This window comes from Panthera uncia, chromosome F1, assembly GCF_023721935.1.
Source record: "Panthera uncia isolate 11264 chromosome F1, Puncia_PCG_1.0, whole genome shotgun sequence".
NCBI lineage: Eukaryota > Metazoa > Chordata > Mammalia > Carnivora > Felidae > Panthera > Panthera uncia.
In genome coordinates, this window is record NC_064813.1 from 33721260 (window position 1) to 33744002 (window position 22743).

General features: G+C 51.5%; 1 protein-coding gene across 1 annotated transcript in view; it reads left to right on the forward strand.

The window, feature by feature from the left end:
- The first annotated feature begins 11122 nt into the window (after nt 1-11122).
- The window catches only part of PLXNA2 (plexin A2), a 113278-nt gene continuing 101657 nt past the window's right edge, over nt 11123-22743 (forward strand). Inside the window, exon 1 of the mRNA XM_049634232.1 lies at nt 11123-12095. Within this exon, the coding sequence (XP_049490189.1) occupies nt 12003-12095 (93 nt within the window). The 5' untranslated portion in view covers nt 11123-12002. The remainder of the gene's footprint in view (nt 12096-22743) is intronic.

Here is a 22743-nt window from a genome sequence, read left to right on the forward strand (position 1 = left end):
AGGGGGGTGGTGAGCCCTTACCCCAGTGGGCACTTGAAGAATTTCCTCCCTGCCCAATTTTCCTCCTCAGCCTGGTCCCACCCAAGTCCATGGATCAAAAGAAAATCCATCAAAAAGTCCTCACCTCCCTGCAGCCCTTTTCAGTGTCCCAGATGCTCTCACATCCCTTATCTAATCTGTCCCCACGGCAGCCTCCAGCCTCGTCATGTAGGCAGTACTGTTCCTACCAGTTTTGCAGATGAGGAAAGTGCGAATTAACTCCCTTGGCTGAGTGCCCCCCCCCGTGACCTCCCCCCCCAGCGAGTTAGGACGCCAGCCTTGACTGGACAGTCAACACCTATCAGCAGGGAAGGTCCAAGTGTGGGGCTTGAAAGACCGAGAAGGGAAACCGCGAAACCTAAGAGGCTGCTGGAGACCAGACCCATGTGCTCTCTCATTTCCATCATCTCCACGTGTGATCTGGCTTTATGGTGGGGGCGGGGAGTAAGGTTGTTTTGTTCCCAAATGTCCCCAGGGTAGTTGCCGTCAGTCTCGGTTGTAGTCGTAGTCCGCCCACAGCCTCCTGCAAAGAATTCCATCGGCTGCTGAAATGCGGCCGCTCCCTGGAGGAGGTGATGTCGGCTGTCCCCAGTCCGGCAGCACACAGGGCACCCTGGGCCGCGGAGGAGGCGGGGAGGGTGGAGAAGGACAGAAGGCGGAGAAGGACTCTGCTGACCCCGGGCCCACTGGGTACTCTGCCGATGCTCAGAGCAAGGCAGTACCAAGTTCGCTCCTCCCAAGACTGGGCGCCTCTTCCCTCCTTCCCCCTCCCCAGTGAGACCCTGGCACCAGCTGTGCCCTCTTAGCCGGCCCCCAGCGGGGTCTGCGCGCTGGCACGGTGCCCGGCAGCTGCGGGGAATCCGCGCAAGGAAGGGCCGGGCATCGAGGAGAAGCAGGTGTCCGGTTAAAGGCAACAAGGTGACCGGGAAGGACCTCGGAGCAGTGATGTCAGGGAGCGGAACTGGAGTCAGAGGCAGCCCCCACCCCTCCCCACCTTGATTAGAATGATCTGGCCCCAGAAGAATAGCAATGAATTAATTAGGGGTCTGTTGTCATGAAGCAGCTTATTATTAAAGTCCCTCTCCTGGGAGGGAGGGGGATGGAGAAAGGTGTGAAGAAGACAGCTAGTCAAACAGAATCTTTTAAAAGAGCCAGACCTTCCCCCAGCTGTCTGTCCTGCCCTTGGGCTCTGCGGGGAACTCAGACATGCCTAGCACAGGGGTACCAGCTCTGCTGTCTCAGGATTCCGGGGGGGTGGAGGCCTTCTGGCCTCACTTCCCTCCTCCTCTTCCGCTATTTCTCGGCCCTCAACTCTGAGCCCCCCTCTGCAACTTTAACCCTTGCTTTCTACCTGCCATTGAGCCAGCGTTGAGCCAGCTGAGCTCCAGAGTAGCCACCCTGGCGTCCTTTCCTCCTTTCCGCAGCAGCACCTCGAACGGTTGTAGCGCTTTCCTCCCAAGAGCTCTTAGCAGCCCAATGGGGAGCCAGAAAGATCGTGTCAACACAAGCAGGTGTGTCCAACGTGTTTATGCGTCAGGTTCCAGAAGATTGGGCAGAGGGCGGAGGGAGGATGTGTAAAGCAAGAGTCTCTCTTTCTCTCCTCGTTATTTTCCAGAGATGGGAAAACAGGGGCCTAGAAACGTGAAGGCCTCTCAGAGGTGAGATCGTGGCTCTTCTGCCCACCAGCTACGTGACACTGAGATTACCTCCCGCCTCTGTGCCTCTGTTTCTTCCTCGATACCGGAGGAATAATAGGATTGTGGTGAAGAATTAAGGAGAGAGTGTGGAGAGAGCCAGCCCCCTGAACACAACGTCTAACAATAACGGGGGTTACATCTACGTGAGCTGTGCCTATGCCTAGTGTTCTGTTCCTACCCAGTTTCAGTAACAGGGATTCATTCATCCCATCGCGGGGTGTGATTGAAGCCCTACTATGTGTCAGTCGTACTGAATGCAGGAAGGCGTAGGAAGCTGTACCAGTGCCTGTTTTCTAGAAACTTACAACCTTAGGAACCATAACCGCGTGTGTTCACAAGTAACTGCCAGGCGACGCGCCAGGGACCATGGGAGTTCAAAGGGGAGCTCAGGATGGGCTTCTTAGAGGAGGTGGCATTTGGATTGGGCCCTGAAGGATGGTCAGGATCTGGGAAGGACAATAAATTGCCAAGCAAAGGCACGAAGACCAAAAACCCGGAGACATAATTGGAAAATGGGGATAAGGCCATGTGAGCTAGACCCCTGAATGACAGTTAAGGGGCGTGAACTTTTCTAAACTCTCAGTGGGGGGCAATCAAAGGTGCCTTGTGCGTACGTGCATGGGTGCAGGCGATGCTTTGCGCTCTTTTCATATTCCAAAAGTAGTCTGTGTTCATCGTAAAAAAAAAAAAATTAGGAGTGAGATAAGCAAGAGAAAGAAAATTACAAACACCTGAAACTTAAGGATTTTGCATACAGAAAAGGCAGGATCAAATAAGTGTTTTAAGAAGATTAATCTGGCGGTATTGGTAGAACAGATTAGAGCGGGAATATGCTGGAGGCAGGGAGATTTCTCAGGTTATTGCAATAGCACAGATAAGAGGCAATAAAGACTCAGACCTTGCCCGTTGGCAAAGGGAAGAGAAATACAGTGACACGCGTGGGCTCCTCATTCCTCCCCGTCACCGCACACTTTCTGCACCAGCGTGTACGCGGGCCACATGCATTTTCTAAATGACTCTTCCTTTTAAAAGCTCAGGAAGCCTTCTGCGTGTAGGCGCAAGCCCAGTGTCAGATAGCCGCACTCACACGTCTAGACCTCCCTTCCCATCCTTGCAGCTTGAAATGTCACCCTCGGTGTTAATGAAAGCAAGAGATTACTGTTCCAGATTATAAAATGCAGGGCAATTTTAGGCCATTGAAAAGAATGAGTTAATTAAAGAGGGTAATAACCCTCTTAAGCGCCCCACCCTTTGCTCTTTTTCCAGACTGCAGGTGGCCTTCTTTGTCACCCTGGAGGAGACAGCTATATGATCTATTTTGTTCCCCAGGACTTATCTCCAGGGGCAGCGAGCACTTTTGGGATGTAATTTTTAGTACCAGGGCAGGCATTGTCCTCTTGTTTGACTTAGGGAAGAGCGAGGCCCCAGAGGGAACTGAATGAAAGAGACAGAGTACAGGCTTTGGAGTCAGGCAGACTCAGCTTTGAGCTCGGCTCTGCCACTAACTTGTTCTAGACTCGTAACGTTTCTGATTCTGTGAAATGGGGAGGCCAGCCTCATAGTTTTCAAGATCGTTCGTGTTTACGTCTCCAACCTTTTGCACGCAGGCTGGCACGTTCCATGGACGCTGGATAAATACATTGAACTACATTGGTAGAGGGAGATGTGGGATTCCGGAGCCCGGTGTGTCCAGTCCCAGTGGGGTGGGGCTGAGCATTTCCCAAGTACTTAACCTGGGTGTCCCTGTGCCTGATTGTCACTGAACCCGGTTCCAGAGCTTGGTGAGGAAGCCCGGACCACCCTCCACGGGGGCCCTCAGGGGTGCTTCTAAGTCATTCCAGTCCAGACAGCCTAAGAGGTTAGTTGCTATCCTGAAACAGGCTGGGGTCCCCAGGCAAGGAACCTGTGTGCGGTTACTTGAGTGGAGATCCTGAGAGCCCCAAGTCGCTAGAGCTTTGGGTAAATAGAGATTTCTCTTTGACAGAGGTTGCTCATTATTCCTTATTCATTCTTTCCCCCACCCCTCAATTCTCCCCCCCCCCCAACTCTGTGTGCTCCCTGTGAATTACTGCTTTGCTGCTGTGTGATGTCATTTCATCTGAGGCCACTTAATGCTGCTGTTGGCCCTCGCCAATGTTTATCTTATTGTTTCCCAGAACAATCCAATGCTTCCGCTGCCCCCGACAATTTCATCTGGTTCCTGGGTCCTCTTGCCTGGCCCAAGTTTCAGAGCTGAAGCAGGGTTGAAAGGTGGGGCTGGTCCAAGGCCAGAGCCCCGCACCCTGAACTGCCCAGTGTATTCACCTCGATGAGCTCTTGCCCCATCCTGGGCTTGGCAGCTCAGAACTCCCCCTGACAAAGTTAGAACCAAGAGACTGGATTCTTTGGCTTCTAGATCTCCATGTCACTCTCTGCTGAGTCATAAAGGGAGAGGCCCCTGGAATAGGGAAGCCGGTGCCCTTGTGAAATGCAGTTGGTTATGAACCACGGGAAGGTCTGGAACAGAGGCAGCTCCTCTCAGTTCTGCGGGCCGCATGGATCACTGGTCACCTGGCCGTCTACCACTGGCTGATGAGGCACAAGGAAGCCACAATTTGGGGGAAGAAAGGCCCTCACTCCAGCCAACCTCCTCAACCTCATCTTTGAACACTTTACTTATAGGAAGTGCTCAAGAAATATTCACTCCATCATTTATCATAAGCCAGGCTCTTAATTCTCACTGTTCAAAGATGCAGAAGTCCAGAGAACCAATGGTTTCTCCTGGGACCCCCTCCTCACATTCCAGGAGAAAGCCCTCCATGGCTTAGCCTTCCATGAGGAAGAAATGCAGGAGCCTCAACCCCTGTGCTAGCTCATCCACCCCCCAGTTTAATATCTAGGGCAGATTCCTAACATGCACAGAAATAGAAATAATTGTACATGGAAATGTCAATCTCCAGTGTCAAAGCCCCAGTGATTGACCGACAACTCACTGGGGACCAATGCTGGAAACATCTGCATATGTGTGGGAGGCTGTGTGAGTGTGTGTGTGTGTGTGTGTGTGTGCGCACGCGCGTGTGGGCATGTGTCTATGCACATGCACTGACGGGGGCAAAATTCTCAAAGGTTAGCATATCTCAGTGACCTCCTTCCTTTTCAGGGACAGGAGGGATCCTTGGCCTTGTCTCCCCTCTTCCTCTGCTCTCCTGCTTTATTGCAGCCCACAGCCTGAGTTTTCCCAGGTCCTGTGTCCCTCTCCAATTGTCCAAGCATTTAGGGCCAGGCTCCCATCTGTCCTCCGGGGATCCTCGGCCTGCTGGGCTGTGACTCTGGATGGTTAGTTAACACTCGCACAGCTCTGGCAGAGAGGGAGACAGAAGCGCCCCGGAAGGCGTGTGTGCGCATGCGTGTGTGTGCACGCGCGTGTGCATGTGCGTGTGTATAAGCAGGAAAGAGGGAAGAAGAATCTCAGAGACTGAATTTACCAAAGACTTCAATCTGTAAATAATTTGGGTCATAAAGCTCTACAAAAATAAACTCCAGCTTGAATCCTCTCCCGCGCAGCACTAAATGCACACTGTGGATATGCTCGCTCCCTAACTCACCCCAAGATCAGTCTGAGCAGCACCAGCCCCGCCTCACCATTCCCCCCTGTAAAAGTCTACGCGTGCGCGCGCGCGCACGGGCACACGCACGTGCAAACACACACGCACACACGTTTATATAGCATGGGAGCCCGGAGTCCCGAGGCACAGATAAAATCAGGTAATAAAGGCCTCTTCCACAGTGAATTTTAGGACATAACGTGACCAGACCTGCTGAAATTGTTGTCGAGCCCTCAATAAAGGCACATCAGAAGTCTTATCCTCTCCAAGCGCTCAGGTCTGAGAGACCAAGAAATCCGGGCTCAGACATAACAATCACACTTGTCTACTGACGTCACACTCTGAGTTAGCCAGAGAACTCACATTTCCACGCCTGTCTGTCCATTTAGGCGTCACCTTCCCCGGGAAGCCTCCCTCTCTGGGCCTCCCTCGGGCCCCACCTCTGTGTTGGCCTCCCTGGGATCTCCATGCAAGCTCTGCCACAAGGGGCAGCCCGCGTGTTTGTGGAGACCAGACGGCTTGTCAATTCCCAGCTCCTCCTCGGGCTTCCTCGGGGGACCCTTTCCCTCGGTGTCCCCGACGCGAAGCGTGGGCCTGGCTCATGGCAGGCATGTAATAAACGGATATTGGACGGGACTGAAATTCATAGAGCTAATAACTCATTGTATTCTCCATCCCTTCTGTGCTCATAAGGACAGGAGTTCCCACCTTATTTGGCAGCTACAGAGACCACTGCACAAACAAGGGAAGTGACTCGCCTGCAGTCACAGAGCCAATTAATGAGAACGTTGGGATTAGGTCCCAACCCTCCAGACATGAACTCCCCCTGCATGGCGATGGCTCTCAAAACCAATCTGTTTCCCACTGCGAGGCCCCAGAAAAAGAAGATTCCCGATTCCAGTGGCTGTTGCCAGAATACATACATGTATACAATCTATTACCACTTATATTACTAGGACTATGAATAAAGTGCTCTTAAGAGTGACAGATCCCGGGGCGCCTGGATGGCGCAGTCGGTTAAGCGTCCGACTTCAGCCAGGTCACGATCTCGCGGTCCGTGAGTTCGAGCCCCGCGTCAGGCTCTGGGCTGATGGCTCGGAGCCTGGAGCCTGTTTCCGATTCTGTGTCTCCCTCTCTCTCTGCCCCTCCCCCGTTCATGCTCTGTCTCTCTCTGTCCCAAAAATAAATAAAAAAAAAAAAACGTTGAAAAAAAAAAAAAAAGAACTTTAAAGAGTGACAGATCCCAAGCTAGGGCTCCATAATTTAGGACTAACGATAGAAATTGATGCACGAGAAAAAGGGTTCGGAGGGGCCTACAGGTAAAAGCTAGTTAATTGGAACTGGATATGCTGATTTGAGTTGGATGTTCAAGTAAAGAGGCAGTCATTAATTTCTGCACAGGCCTCGCTGTGGTTTAAAGGAAGGTGCTAATAGGATTACTGTTTCCCTCTCCTCGCACAGAGGCCCCTCCCACCTAGAGGACCAGGCAGTCACTCTCCCCTGATTCCATCTCACATCTTCCTGTCCCAGAGCCCACCCTGATAAACGGACTGTCCCCCCCACCCCACAACCAAGGTCCCTCAAAATTAAGTTCTGTTGATTGTTGACTCCCTGAAGTGGGTGACTGCCCCACTTGGGCCTTGGGGTCCGGAAGAGGAAGAGCGGGTGAGGACAGAACTTGGACTGTCCATCTTCCCACCTGTTCGGGTCTTGGCGGCCGTGAACAGCTCTGTGTGCCCATCATTAGCCTCTCTTCAGGGGGTCACGGAGCGTCCGAGAAATCGGGCTCTGTGTGGGAATCCCAGCTCTGCCACCCTTCAGCTGTGTGATCTCGGGCGAGCCGCCCAGCTCTCCCAGGCCTCAAATTTCCTATCTGTAAAATGGAATAACAATAACATTTACCTCAGGGGGTTCCTGTAAGGATAAGAGAGTTGATTTTTAAGTACTTTCAACAGCACTGAGCACATGGGGCAAGGGATGGCAGGGTAGATACTAACTATTCAGTTCTCGAGGCCAACGGGGCCTTCTGAAAATTCACCACGTCTATGCTACCGCCTTCAAGCAGGGCCATACTGAACCATGAAGCAAAATCGTCCTGAGAAGGAGGTTGGAGTGTCCTGTGGCCACTCTTTCTACAGTCGGGGCTCTACGTGGCAGGAGTTCTTACTAGAACTACCTAAATCCCCTTCTGCGACAGTATGGGCACATTTTGTCTTTTGTCGGTCTCAGTAAAGACAGTCACCCTCCTCTGAAGCAGACTGGCTTTCTTTTTTTTTTTTTTAGTGTTTATTTTTTGAGAGAGAGAGAGAGAGAGTGAATGCGTGCAAGCGGGGGAGGGGCAGAGAGAGAGGGAGACCCAGAATCCGAAGCAGGCTCCAGGCTCTGAGCTGTCAGCATGGAGCCCGACACGGGGCTCGAACTCACGGACTATGGTGAGATCATGACCTGAGCCGAAGTCGGATGCTTAACTGACAGAGCCACCCCAGTGCCCCTGGTCCACTGAGGCCTAGCCCTCTCAGGAGAGGGGGAGCCCAACTAGAAGGACAGAGTCGAGTGACTCGCTTGTCCCCGCATGAGACACCTCCCTCCTCTGCCCCACCCCCTCACCCACCTGAATGGGTGTCCCGGGCCCTGTGCAGCTTGGGCTGGCAACGCCCTTCCCTTGGGCTGGTTTGTGACCTGTTTCGGTCTGTTGTTGTCCTTGTGGTCACTGAAACCTGGCCACGGGGACACAAGCGTCAAAGTTGAAAACGGTGTCACAGCAGTGGAGTTAGTCTGGGACACCACCGGCTAGACTCGCGTAGCCAGATTTGAAAATCCCACCTTTGTTCCGGACTCCCTGACGGTCGCCTCACCACTACCATCCTGTGTCTGGCGAGGACAGAGACAACCTTGAACTCAGAACTTCCGATCCAAAGCAGAGCAGTCCGGGAAATCGTGTGCCTGAACTGCAGCAGGGACCTCGTCCCCCCATCAGTAGTCGTGGGGCGTTGTCTGCATCAGCCTTGTGCTCTCCTCTGGCTCACCCCAGCTGCAGCCAGTTGGAGCCCCGGTTCTGCCGCTGGCTAGCTGTGTGCCTGGAACCCAAGAGCTTAGGGGAGGGGGGCTCCGACGTCCTTACAGCTCCAGCGCTTTCTACCGTGATTGTCCTGTGGCAGGCACTGAGCAGACCGCCTCTGCCTGTTACCCAGAAAGGAAACCCGAGGCTCAGGTGAGGTAACTAGACTCAAATTGTACCATTAGGCAGAAGTCAAGCCCAGGCCTGAGCAGAGTCAGGAGAGAAACCCAGGAACCCTGCACCCCAGGCCTACACTCTGTCCGCTTCGGTGCGTTGCCCAGAAGGGAGCACGGGGCGTTAGGGAGGGGAAAGTTCTCTCTTCTGCCACCTGCCTGCCGGCCCCTATCCTCACCCCGAGCCCTGTGACCCCCTGGCCTCCTGGCCCCATTCTCCACCTTCTCTGCCCTCCTGTAGGTATCTCGGCGGGTAGCAAGCCAGAGGCAGATAGCATGGGGTGAGGGAGTAAGTGGGGAGGCACCAACTTCTTGGGCAATAGTGCTCTTCCCTCCAGGGATCTCGACGGAATGAAATAGGATAGCTTAGTTCAGGTTCAGCACCAAGAACATTTTCTGTTCTGGTTTGCTTTCAGCTTTGACGTTTCAGAGTTATGTAGGTTTGATTCTGGCTTCAACTGCTTTATGAAAAGATTGGGGTTGCAGATGGAAAAAAGAAAAAAAAAAAAAAAAACCTGCTTAGATCTCTGATTCAGGAGACAGTTAACGGCTGGGATTGGTCCTAACTGGGATGCAGCGGAGTGTGTGATGATAAGTTGTCTTTGGCTCAGTTCCAGCTCCCACCCGGCCATGGGTACCATCTAGTCCCAGGGACCACAGGGGGGAAGGCCAGACGTGTGGCGTTCCTCCTTCTGACTTTGTGTGCAGGCCCTGCCGGGATGGCAGGCAGGTGCCCAGGCTCACGGGAAGGAGGCCGCCCCAGCTGGCGGAAGGTTAACTAGCCTCCCCAGGCAGGGAGAGATCCTGGACCAGGCCTGAGGGAGGAGGGTACTGGTTCCACAGCTCCCGGGAATGAGCCGGCACCTTGAGGAGACTTAAATCTCCCTGGAGAGGAGCAGCTATCATAGGGAGGGTGGTGACAACCCCTGGGCCATTGGCCCTTCAAACAAACAGGGCCTGAGCTCCCTGTATGATGGAGACAGAAAACTGAGGTCAAGCCAGCCAGAAGTCACAACTATCCCATCTTCTCTTTACTTTCTGAAATAGCCTGAGTACCGTTGTGACTAAAAGCTACTACATTCCTGGAAGGATCTCGAGGAAATCTCGGATCTGTCCATTTAACAGAGAATGCTGCTTCAGATACCAAGGGGAACCTTTTTCACTGTGGGCCATTTGCCCAGAAAGAGACCCTTCCCTCTGACTGAATCCACTATCAGATTTGCACTGGGGTAGAGGGTGGTGACCTCAGCCTCGTGACCTCATTGCTGACCCCAGAGTCCTCCTCCAGTCTATGAGAGTGAATTCAGTGACCCCCAAGCCCCTCTCGTGGAAGGAGGGGCTTTAGTGACAGTTGCACATGCCCCAGCTCTGGACGCAGGAAGCCACGAGCAAGGCAGAAAAAGGGCAAAGGAGAGTTTATTGTGGCGTCAGGCACCAAACTTGGCCCTCGGGATGAAAAAGTCGTGGTCCTTGTCCTCAGGAGCTCCTGGTGCGGTGGGAGAGATGGGCAGAAGGAAGGGCATGGTTACGAGTACAAGAGAAAAACCAGATGGAATGCGGAGGGGAAGCCTGAATCTTAAAACCTTACAGAGAAAATGCCTTTTGACCTCACTTTGATTTGGTGCTAGAGGCCACAGTCCTTTATCACCTGCTTCACGTCCTTTCAAAAGTATTTCTCAAGCATCCCCTTTTATCCATCACCAGCTATGTTCCCAGCCCCTATCTAGTGCTCACAGGGTTCTTAGAGAAAGAGAGGACACATCCCTGTCTTCAAAATGTTGACAGGCTTAGGCACATGTGAAGCAATGAGAGAACGATTTGAGTAGGTAGTCAATACATGTTAGCCAGTCCATATGCAGTGAACAAATCAATTGATTATAATCCTAAGACAAAATGTCTAGTGGCAAAAAAAAAAAAAAAAAAAAAAAAAAAAAAGGCATCAGGGTGATGAGTAATTAGTGTGGAGGGGAGATCAAGGAAGGCTTCACGAAGGAGGCAGGGCTCGAGCTAGTCAGGGTTTCGATGGGCAGAGAGACAGAGAAAACAAGCCAGGGTAGGGATTATCGGTCAACAGTCAGCTGCCGGGGCGCCTGGGTGGCTCAGTCGGTTAAGCATCCGCCTCTTGATTTCGGCTCAGTTCATGATCTCATGGTTCGTGAGCAGCTCAGAGCCCGCTTGGGATTCTCACTCTTCCCCTCTCTCTGCCCCTCCCCCACTCATGCGCTCACACAAGTGCTCTCTCTCTCTCTCTCTCTCTCTCAAAATAAATAAACATTTTTTTTAAAAATAGGCAGCTGCTGTGTTGAGAACAAGAAATCTGAAATGCAGGAACATATTCACACTGAGGACTCCTGGACACGAGCCTTTTTATATGACCTCAGAGACCATCTTCTACCGAGTCTCAGAATTCTGCACAGAACTTAGACTATCCCTCGCGAACCCCCAGGCCAGCCGCACCCACATCACCTGGGAATTTGTGAGAAGTGAAAAAAATCTCAGGCCTCATTTCCACTGGATCCGAAACTCTGGGCGCGGTTCAGCCATGCAGCCCCCCAGGTGATTCTCAAAGCATGCCGGCTTGAAAACCAGTAGACGACATCAGGGCTTCTAGACCCTGGCTGTTCGTCAGATTCGCCTGGGGGAGCTTTGAATCCCGACGAAGATGCCCAGGCCCCGCTCGCAGAGGTTCTGATGAATGGATCCTGCCCTGGCATTCGTATCTTTTAAAACTCCCCAGACGATTCTGGTGTGGAAGCAGGGCTGAGAAGCCGTGGACTAGACGGTATCCGAGTCCTTTCTGACTTATTATCTAGAGCTGGGCTCTGACGGTCTGAGCCCGGATTCCTGGCTCCCCCAAATCACGGGGTGAATTTGCGCACAAGCGGGGGATATGTTTGGGGGAAGGAAGACCTTCCCGAGATCCTAAACTCTTGCATCTCTTGAGGACCAGCTTTTTGATAGTTTACATGATTGTTTTACCGTTCTTCCTTACGTGCCTGAGGCAGAAACACTGTGAACGGGTGTTGACTCTCTTACCCCAAACACCAATAAGGGTGTGCCAGCACACGCACACCCATCAGTGCTATAAATATCTGTAGACACACGCAGAAATAACCACATTCGGATATTCAGAATCGCTCCTACTGGCGCATATGCACATGCAAATGAACCCACCATCAGAAATCCCAGACGTGGTCCACTCAAACCACTTGGGAAAGTATTTCTCTTGGGGAAAGCCGGGCTGTTTGAACAGAGAAGCACCTCTACCTTCTCTGAAGCCTGGTCTGGTTCAGAGTCACGACCGGGGGCGGGGAGGGGGCCGGGAAATATCTTCTGTAAAGCGACCTGCTCTAGTCCCGTAAGGGGACCGCTGAGTCCAGGTGCTGACGATGCATTATTTCTCTCGTAGGTTCGAGCCGATGGTCCCCCCCATGGAGGGGTCCAGTATGAGATGGTCTCTGTGCTCAAAGACGGGAGCCCCATCCTCCGGGACATGGCCTTCTCCGTTGATCAGCGTTACCTGTACATCATGTCTGAGAGACAGGTAAGTGCTGACACCCAGGCCTTCTTTCCAAAGCCCAGGAGCGACTGATAACCTGTGGCCTGACCTTTGTTCAAAAGCTGTTTCATCTAACCAGAGAGCCCTCTGTCTGGGCTCGCTGCTCGGGGGTCCTGGGAGAGGCAGAGTCCTTGGAGGCTTTTGCGGGGAGCCAGAGAGAAGCAGCTGGGGCCAGCCACTTCCCGGAGGCTTCTCTCTAGGCCACAGCCCCTGTCTCGGTGCGTGATGAACAGCCCCGCAAGAACGGGCCAGACTGCTTGGAGCAGCTTGGTGTGATTAAGCGGTAGATTTACAGCTCCCGGGCCCACAGAGTCTGCTGCTCAAGGGAGCCAAAGAAGTGTAAATAATCCAGGCCTCCTGGCTGGGCCTGATCCTGGGAGAGACAGACCCAAGATAGGGCCCCAGAAGGAGATAAAAATCTTGGCCTGAGTCACAGACTGATGCCAGTAGAAGCCGGCCAGCTCTGGGAAGGCGAAGTCTGCCTGAGAAATAGACTTCCACCCTCTGCGGGCTAACGATCGAGTAGGTTCCCCGCCTTCTCCGATGGAGCGTTATTCCCCCCGGATTGTATTTGCTCTGAGTACGTGTGGGCAGAGAAAAGGTAAATTCAGGAGAGCCGTGGTGATGGGCAAGAGACACAGGGTAGAAGGCGGATTTGGGATTCCCAAATCAATGCGGACACAGGAAGCAAAGCAAAACTCTTGGGAAAGGCTGGTTACTTCCATTCGTTCAGGCGGTGGGTGTGCAGGTGTTCCGCAGGAGCAGTGGTCTTGGCATTGACCTGAACACGACAAGTAAGATAAAGGCCGAAGAGCAGAAAAAGCGTTGTGCACCTGCCTTGGCTGACGCCCCTGATTTAGGCAAGACAAAGATGCCGGGCTGGAGGACCAGTGAGCTTTCACAAGGTGCCTTCCAGCTCTTGAGGGGTTGTCATTCCCAAAATACTCGGCCGAACTTCCAGGGGTCCTTGAGGAGCACCCCCTCTCCCAGCGTTGTCTTTTCCTCCCTTCTGTTCGAATGTGGGAATTCTGAATCCGGGGGTGAGGGAGGAACGGAGGGAGGAAGGAAGAGACAAAATGGGCACGTGACAGCATAAGGGAAGCAGTGATGCAGCTCTAACTCAAAAATTGCCTCTTGGGAACAAATGCCACAAATCATATGCAGATTTTGCATGCATTGCACCCAGGTCCTCCTGAACCCACCTGTCTTCTCACCTCCTTTCATGTGGCCCCTGCAGCTGAGGCATAAACAGGTGCAGATGGGAACTTGGTGGAGCTAGAGGAGGCTTTGCCTAACCTAGAGTGGTAGAGTGGCCTTGGAAATAAACGCTGATGTCTCGTTCTACTAAAACAGTCCGCGAACCCTAACAAAACCCGTTACTGGGGACATATCGGTTGGGAACAGTGTGCTGGGAAAACCTCAAAATGAATGGGCCTCGGCCGCTGCCCTCACATTGCTTACAGTCTAACAAGGGACGGGGGGAGAAAAAGGGAAGGAGACACGTAGCCAGTTATCTAGAACATCCCATTGGAGTCTACGAACGTTCTGCCTTTTCTTCCTGTTCTTTACTTGTAGATACAAGGTTGTTTCTTAAGCAAAAACAGTAGCTGCCCCCCGTGCAAATTCAAACAATATATACGGAAAAGAAAATAGCAACGAGTTCCCAAATGGGACTGCCCAGTTTGTAACACCATGTTAATATCTGATGAACACCATTCTGGACACTTTGGCAGGAAAATAATCAGAGGGACAGATGGATCGATCAGTGGCAGTATAGATAGGTGGATAAAGTGATGGTCGGAGGGATCAAATAGACCCATGATAAATGTGGTATTTTCAGAAGGCATTGTGTATGGCTAAGGACCAGGCGGGTAGCTCTGGGTAGAAGCTCCTTCCTGGGTCCCTAAGGCAGTGCAGTGGAAAAGCATAGAGAGCGCGTAGAAGGAACCAATGCAACCTTACTGGAACGAAGAAGATGCCAAGGCTCGTAATTTGGCATATCTGTTTCTCAGATGGGATGCTTTCTGAAATTGCATTCAAAATGTGGTCAGAGGAGAGGGCATGAGCCAGAGCCGGAGGCTGGTGAGTGGCCTTCAGGGGCTATGGTGTCCTCCTGAGATCTTATCCTGTGTCACCTCCAAAAGCATCGGCACTGGCTCAGCTAAGTGTCCACATGGCTTATTTATAAATATCCTCTCCTTCGTCCTCATCTTCGGCCACAGCCGCCCAGTTCTTGCTACAACCTCACCAAACAGAGGGGTTCCGTGGTAGCTGTCACACCGAGCGGATACAGGAAGAGTTTGGGTTCGAAGCCACGGGGCTGTCTCCAGTCCGATGAGATATTAGGCCGGAGAGCTCCCTATGCCAGGTGGAGCTGTGATCAGTGGGCAGAGTCTAAGGGGGATTTGTGGTAACACTCTGACACCTGTCACCCTGAGAGCTGTAAACCGTGTAGAAGTAGGTAGCTAGGTGATTTCACCTGGGGCTGGGTCCAGGAATGAGGTCCGAGAACAGCTCAGGGGGCCCATCTGTCTGAGGCCGAGCAACTATGAGTACAGAATATTCATAGACAGCTCGGACGTCTTTTTTTTTTTTTTTTTTTTTTTGTAAGGTTATTTATTTATTTTGAGAGAGCACGGGGGAAGGGCAGAGAGAACAAGAGACAGAAGCCCAAGCAGGCTCTACGCAGGGTTTGAACTCAAGAACCGCGAGATCATGACCTGAGCGGCGATCAGGAGTCGGACACTTAACCGACTAAGCCACCCAGGTGCCCCTCAGACGTCATTTAAGAAACAGTTTAATGGGAGCGCCCGGGTGGCTCAGTGAGTTAAGCGTCCAACTCTTGGTTTTGGCTCGGGTCACGATCTCACAACTTTGTGGGTTCGAGCCCCGCACCGGGCTCTGAGCTGACAGTGCGGAAGCTGCTTGGAATTCTCTCTCTTTCCCTCTCTTTCTGCCCCTCCCCCCACTTGTGCTATCTCTGTCTCTCTCAAAATAAATAAATAAATTTAAAAAAATAATAATTTAATGTGAGGCAAGAGAACAGTCAATACAGATGAAGTCGGACGGCGCGGGTTCTAGCCCAGCGGTTGCTGTATCTGGAGGCATGACCCCCTCGCACGTTTGCTTTCCCCCCCTCACGAAAGGGAGGAGTCGAACGAGATCCCAGGGTTGTCTCTGCAGTCCGAAACTCTGATTTGGATCCCGTCTCAACGTTTCATAGCCACGTGGCCTTACGCCGGTCACTTCACCTCAGTGTGCCCCACGAGAGTCGACGTGAGGCTCAGTAGACACTCCGCTCAGCAGAGGGGAGTTTCCTTCCCACTGCCTCGCGTGCAATGACCCCTTGTCATTGACTTTCTATATGGCCCCTTCCAGCTCTCAGGCCCTTATGATTCCGGCTCTGGAGGGCGGCGACTGTGAGTGATGATTAAGAGGAAGTGAGGTGGCCGTGTGGCACCACCGGTGGTCCCCAGGCGGAGCCAACAAGCCTGTGTTCCGGTCCTGACCCACCTCTAACGAGCTGGGTGGACTAGACTCTTAAGTTCCTAGGGATTCCGTTTGCTCCCCTTCAAAGACGCAATTAATAAATCTAATCCAGAGCCCCTTTCATGTTAAAGAGCCTTGTCTAAGGTCTTGGGGTGGAGACTCTTCAACACCTCTAGAAGGCGACACCAAAATGACAGTAGAGAGACAGGCCTGAGGTTAGACCAAATGAAAAAGCTCTTGGAACCAGAGTTTTATGAGGCTGTGGGTGCCCATGTGAACGCCTTCCCCAAAAGATGAACGCTGCGGAGAGGCTAGAAATGCTGGCTGGCTGTGGAGAAGTGTATTCCTGTTTCGAGGCCGTGATTTAAGACTTCGGCATTCCCTAAAAGACCTAAGACCTTTATAAGACATCGTGGGACGGGGGCTTCCCGTCACCTTATAATAAACCTCTGAGCAACCTGCTGTCATCCGCGCCTTCCCCTCCTCCCCACCTCTTGTCTCTCTGTCCCCCTCCTGTGCCCCCAAAACACACACCGGTTGTATCTTCGGCACCACGTCAGTGGAGAACCAAGTCTCTGGTCTCAAGTTCTGCTAAGGGAGGTTTACATCTCCCTACAGAGCGAGAACAGTCCAGTCCAGCTCATTCTTTCTCCCTCCCTCCCCCTCTCTCGGTTAATTACACCTAATTAAGAACTAGGACTAGTAAGAAGTGTTGGGTCCTAGTGCCACCGCCTAACAAGCCGATGTTAATGTACTGTTAATAGATCTAGGGCCAGCCAGTCCCAGGGGAGCATTTGGGAACTGATTCCCCAATCCTGCTAATTGCCCGGGGGTCCCGCGGACAGGATGCCTGGCTCTTCCCTAGAAAGTCCGCCCCTGCTTCCTCAACAGCAAATCGACAGATGCTATGGGTGTGAATACAAGTTCTCCCGTATCCTCAGTGTCTAATGGAAGTCAGACAGCAGGTCCAGGGAAAATCAGGCTGCGAGCCAAGTGCAAAACTGAGCGAGAAGATGAAAAGAAACTTGATAGCCCCGTTTCCACCCAACTTGTCAGGTTGGCCACTCCCCGATAAAGAATATAACTTCTGTACTCAACGTGGATGAGAAGGAGTATGGGGATGGAAGCAATTATTCTATTTTATACTTTAATTAGTTTGAATTAGCAGAGGGAATAGAGGCATAAAATGATCCAGCGAAGGGTGAAATAGAAAAAGGGAGTCACAGTGGAGAATGGCTCCGTGCAGGCTGGAAAGGGCCTTGGGAACAGCAGAAAGGCTGGTGACGGGGGCGTGCACGTGTGTTTGGGGGGCGGGTGGGGGCATGGGATGCTGCTCTCTATTTCGAGGCCTGGAAAGGCAAGATAGCATAATGGTTAAGAGCTGGAGCATGAGAGTCAGACAGAGCTCCATTTAACCCATAGCCGTGTGCTAGACGTCCGGCTTTGAGAAAGTTATCGCACGTCACTAAACCTCAGTTTCTTCGTCTGTATAACGGGCCTAATAATGGTAACTGTTGCGTCTGACACACAATGCTTTCAGCGTGAAGTGGGATTGTTATCATCATTGCTGCCATCGGTCGTGTCAGAAGTTCTTTTGCACCCCAGAGAAGGCTAGAAGCCTCTCCACTTAAATTACGGCTGGGACAGAGTTCCCGAGTGTTTGACCCCAACCTGTCATTCCTGCTGCTCCTTCCCAAGGGACGCTTCCAAAGCCTCTGGCCTGGCCGAATGACAGCATCAGGCTAAGTTGCTCATAATCTGCTATTTATTTTAAAAATCCAGGAATGTGCCCAGCAGACTAAACAGTCCCGCTGCCCTTGATACAGGCTGAGGCAGCCCTGGGCCCATATGTGAGGCCCAGGAGGCCAGTATTGCAGGCATCTGTGGAGAGAAGGGGGGTCAGGCCCCAAGCCCTCAGGGTCTTGTCTGGCTGCAAGTGTGGACACGTAGCCAGAAAGGGACTACCCATGGGGCTTTTCATTTCTGGCCTTTCCAGGTAAGGAAACCAGGTCCCAAAAGATAGGGCTGCTGTTCTCCAAGTAGCGGGCACTCGGATCCCAGTTTTGAAGGCAAAAATGCCCTCACGTTTGTCTACAGTTGGCATACCGTTCTGGTCACTTACTGCTACATAATAAACTGTGTCAAAATTCTGGGGCATAAAACAACCATTTTATTATGTTCACAAACTATGTAAGTCAGGGTTCCAGCCATGGTGCACCGAAGAGGGCTTTTCTTTTCTTTACAACACAAATGACTTGGGGCGCTTAGAATTCTAAGGACTAGAATCATCTAGAAGCTTCTGTCTGTCTGGGAACTAGAAGACCGGGCTCAGCTGGGGCTAGTGCCCCAGAGTGCCTAGTGATCCGAGTGCCTAGGAGAAGGCCTCCCCATGTGAAACGGGCTCGCCCACAGCAAGGTGGCCGCAGGAGAGCCGGACTTCTGGAACATGGCAGATCCTGGCAAACATGGCAGCTGAGGGCTCGAAGAGTGAGGATTCCCACAAATGAGGTAGAACTATTGCCTTTTAATGACATCGCCTCAGAAGTCACAAGGCTGTCTCTTCTGCCTGCCTCTTTACCTCTCCACTGCCAGTCACCTCGGGTGATCCTGATTCGGGACGCCCACGACCACACCTGGAGAGACAAGGCTCAGGGAAGATAAATACGTGGTTTCCTGACCCTTCGGGATCATGGAAGCACAGAACCTCCGAGCTGGGAAGGACCTCGGGGCTCACCCATCATGACCCCACATGAGAACTCGGAGGCCCAGAAGGCATCTGAGCAGGGTACCTGCCCCTTCAGTGTCAGAGTCATCGAAACTGGCTTGATTTCCCAAAACTCACGGGGAAGTTCTGGTAGCTTTTAAGCCTACAACTGATTTGGTTAAAAGTTGCATAAGTCCTAAATGAAGCCCACATCCAATGTGGGCTCTGAAAGTGCTTCCGGGAAGACTTTGAGGGAATCCATGAGGAACAGGATCGCATTGCCAGGAAATTGCCCAGACAGTGGCACACAATTTTATTTATTTATTTTCTTTTTTATTTAAAAAAATTTTTTAACGTTTATATATTTTTGAAAGAGAGAGACAGACAGAGTGCACGCGGGGGGAGGAGTGAAGAGAGAGGGAGACACAGAACTCGAAGTAGGCTCCAGGCTCTGAGCTGTCAGCACAGAGCCCGATGTGGGGCTTGAACTCACGGACCGTGAGACAGTGACCTGAGCCAAAGTCAGACGCTTAACTGACTGAGCTACATAGGTGCCCTACGTCTTTCTTTCTTTCTTTCTTTTTTTTTTTTAATTTAAATCCAAGTTAGTTACCATACAGTGCAATAACGATTTCAGGAATAGAATCTAGTGATTCATCACCCACACGCAACACCCAGTGTTCATCCCAACAGGTGTCCCCTCCCACAATGCCTAGCTCCCATTCAGCCCATCCCCCACCCAGCACCCCACCAGCAATCACCAGTCTGTTCTCTGTATTCAGGAGTCTTTGATGGTTTGTCTCCCCCTGTGTCTTCCTCTTCCGTTTGCTTCCCTTCCCCTCTGTTCATCCATCCTGTTTCCCAACCTCCGCAAAGTGAGTGAAGTCATATGATGATCTGTCTTTCTCTGACTTACTTCGCTTAGCCTAACACACTCCAGTTCCATCCACGTAGTTGCAAATGGTAAGATTTCATTCCTTTTGAGCACTGAATAATATTCCATTGAATATATATACCACATCTTCTTTATCCATTCATCAGTCGACGGACATTTGGGCTCTCTCCATTCTTTGGCTATTGTCGATAGCGCTGCTATAAACACTGGGGTGCATATGCCCCTTCAAATCAGTATTTTTGTATCCTTTGGATACATACCTAGTAGGTGGCACACAATTTTAAAGGGTTCCCCCCGGCAATGTCTCTGTGGCAATATCGCCATCAGCCCACTGAGAAGGCGGGCCTCCGAGGTACCCCACTTTTGCTATGCAGGGCAGTGGTGATTAACCCCGGGGGATACATGCAGGAAACTGACTTTCTAACTATTGCCCACCGTAAGTAAATTAAGAGAGTTGGAACGAGAAAAATTTTTGCCTGGAGTTAATAGAAACAAAATTCATGGGGTGCCTGGGTGGCTCCGTGGGTTGGGGGCCAGCTCTTGGTTTCGGCTCAGGTCACGATCTGAGTTCGGATCAGTTCATGGGTTCGAGCCCTGTGTCAGGTTCTGTGCTGACCGTGCTGAACCTGCTTGGGATTCTCTCTCTCTCTCCCTCTCTCTCTCTCTCTCTGCCCCTCCCTTGCCTGTGCACCCTCTCTCAAAATAAAGAAGTAAACTTAAAAAAAGAAAAAGAAAGAAAAGTCATCTGGAAGGATTGTGAGGGCATCCTTCTCTGAGTGTCTCACGGGCAGGAGGGACCCCTTCCCAGGCCCTCAGTCCCCTGCCTTGGTTGAAGATGTGCTGGGTGGGGAAGACAGGTGGGAAGACAGACCAGACCCTCTAGCGTGCCATCCGGGAGTATATAGCCAGCTTCGCCCGAGAACTCATTTTGGTTTCCTTGGTTTGGGGGAGGGCCTATCTACTGCAAACCTGGGCCTAGCCCCCAAAATGAGCATTTTCAAAGGGCCTATTGTGACTCAGAAGCAATAGTAAGTCTCCTACCTGTGGCTAAAGCCACTGAGCTGCCAAACCCCTAAGGCAGCTAGAGACTTGAGGAAGGCAAAGGAAGAAAAAAAAAAATGTGGGGAACCACACTTCCAGATGTTCCCTGCTCATTTATTTTGACATCTCAGACTATTATTTTGATTGTGCACATTTGTTTAGTCCAGGCGATAAGGCTTCCCAGGGCGCGGGCAGAGCGTGCCAAGGTGTATTTGTACAAGGCGCTCTGGGTCTCAGTGACGGGAGCCCTCCCTCTGCCTGGGCGGGAGGCCTGGGCCCAGCCGTGGGGGAGGAGAGGATGTGAGGAGGCCCGGGGCTGCAGCAAGGCCTGAGGGGCTTCGGGGAGAATTACAGAGTTTGCGGATTAGGAAAGTGAGGATAAGCGAATTTCGGCTGCACTTTTGTTTTCAAATGTGTCACTTTCACTCCAAGCCTTTGATGCACATGTGTTTCTGGTTAAGGGCCTGGGACCCCAGTGTGGCCCAGGAGCTAAGCTGCTCATATCAGTGCCTTTCCCCAAGCGGGAGGGGGTGCGGGGAAAGGTGACCACCCCAAGCCTGGGTTTTGATTTTCTTTCTTTCTTCCCCCCTCCCCACATCCCCCATTTCAAAAGTCAGGGAACAAAGAGGCTGACACAGACCTGATTCCCTGGCTATTAATATTCTCACTGGAGCATTTTTCTAATAAATATTTTCACATGAGAGAAAAGAAATGCAAACCCACCCTATTAATCAGACGCTTGGCTTGTTGTATTTAAGAGAGAAAACTCCAGCCTCTTATTTTAAAATCCTTTGGTTTGGAAAGAAATGATTGAACACAATGCCCAGGCTGGAAGGACTGGTGCCAAAAAAACTCATTTCTCTAAATGGGCAGGGGGGCTGGAGACTTTCTCTAATCCTTGGCGAGGGACTCGATTTCTCTTTCTAGGCAGGTCGTGTGAACACTGACGCTCTGACTGCCCAGAATGATGTTTCTGTGACTGAGGGATGGGAAATCATAGTGTCTCCACACCAGCAGGAAACCCACTCCCTTTTTTCTAGAGGTGAAGAAACTGATGCCCCGAGAGGGGAGTCACTTGCCGACGTCTTCCCCTGACTTACCAGGAGAAGCAGAAATTAACCTGGTCCAGCCCGGCATTCTTTCCCCAACTTGAGAACAGCCTCGCTCCGCACAGGCAAGAAAGGAAACTGGTTGTCTTTAAACACTTGCAGTTAAAAAAAAAAATTAAAAACAACCTGGGCCCAAGAGAGTCACTGAAGATGTTCCCAAGGGTCAAATTAAAATAGGGAAAGATTTGCATATCATTTGCATACACGGACTCATTCACTCACCAGACCGTTAAGTGCCTACCATGTATAATGCATAGAGCTGTCCACTGACAAGTCATTTGCATATGCAGATCTAGGCAGGGCAGTCTCTCTAAGTAATATTCCAGCAAAATGTTATAAACCCGGCTTCTTGACTTCTTTCTGCTCTTTCCAATGTTTAGCAGCAGCACCGTTGAGTGTGCTTTTGTGTAGCAATAAATAAAATCGAATCCCTGCCCTCAGGGAGGTCTCATTCTGGTGGGGAAGAGTGATGTATAGATAAATTACAATATAAAGTGGACAGTGCCGGAACAGAGACCTACTGTGTGCTCCGTGACCCAAGTAAGTCACACCGACCAGGGAGAGACCTGTCCTTGTCCTTCCATTCTTGGGGTCACTCAGACGGAGGACTCCTTCTCTCTCTGACACAGCAATTCAGAGCTTATCTAGTGAGGGGCTCAGAGATTATCTAGTGAGGAGCAGCCTTTTATTTTACAGATGAGGACAGGAGACCTGAGGGGGAAGCAGCTCTGGAGAGGGGAAGGTCTGCCAAACCAGGATGTGAGGAAGCAGATAGTGACTATGATGGGCAGTTTCCTGACCCCGTGAAGAGTGTGGGCTCTAAACTCTGCCTGCCTGCCTATGTTCAAATCCTGGCTCTGCTACTTACTGCTGTGTGACCTCGGACAAGTTGCTTTACCTCTCGGTGCTTCAGTTTCCTCATCTGGAAAATGGGCACAATTACAGCATCTGCCTGAGGATTAAATCAAATGAATGAATACATAAAAAGCATCTGAAAAGTATCTGGCGCATGGTACGTGCTTAATAAATGTTGGTAGTCGTAATTGTAGTTTTCTGGTTGTGCCCCATGCATAATCACCAGGCCAAGCCCTGCAGATCACGCTCCGCACGTAGCCGCACCTAAAAAAGAGACTTAACCACCTCGCCCTGCCTCTCAGCTCTACTTTATTTAAGATGTGTTGAAATCTAGCTAACATTTAGGTTCGGTTTTTCTTATGTTAGTTTACAAACACGTCCTCGGCTAATCCAACAATGCCATGGGAGAAGTAGTATTGTCCTTGCCTCTTTTGGAGACAGGAAGACTGAAATTCAGTCTGGCTAAGGAATTTGCCCACAGCCACCAAGCTGGGAAACAGCAGAGTTTGCACTCCACCCAGCCTTCGGAAGCCAAATCCA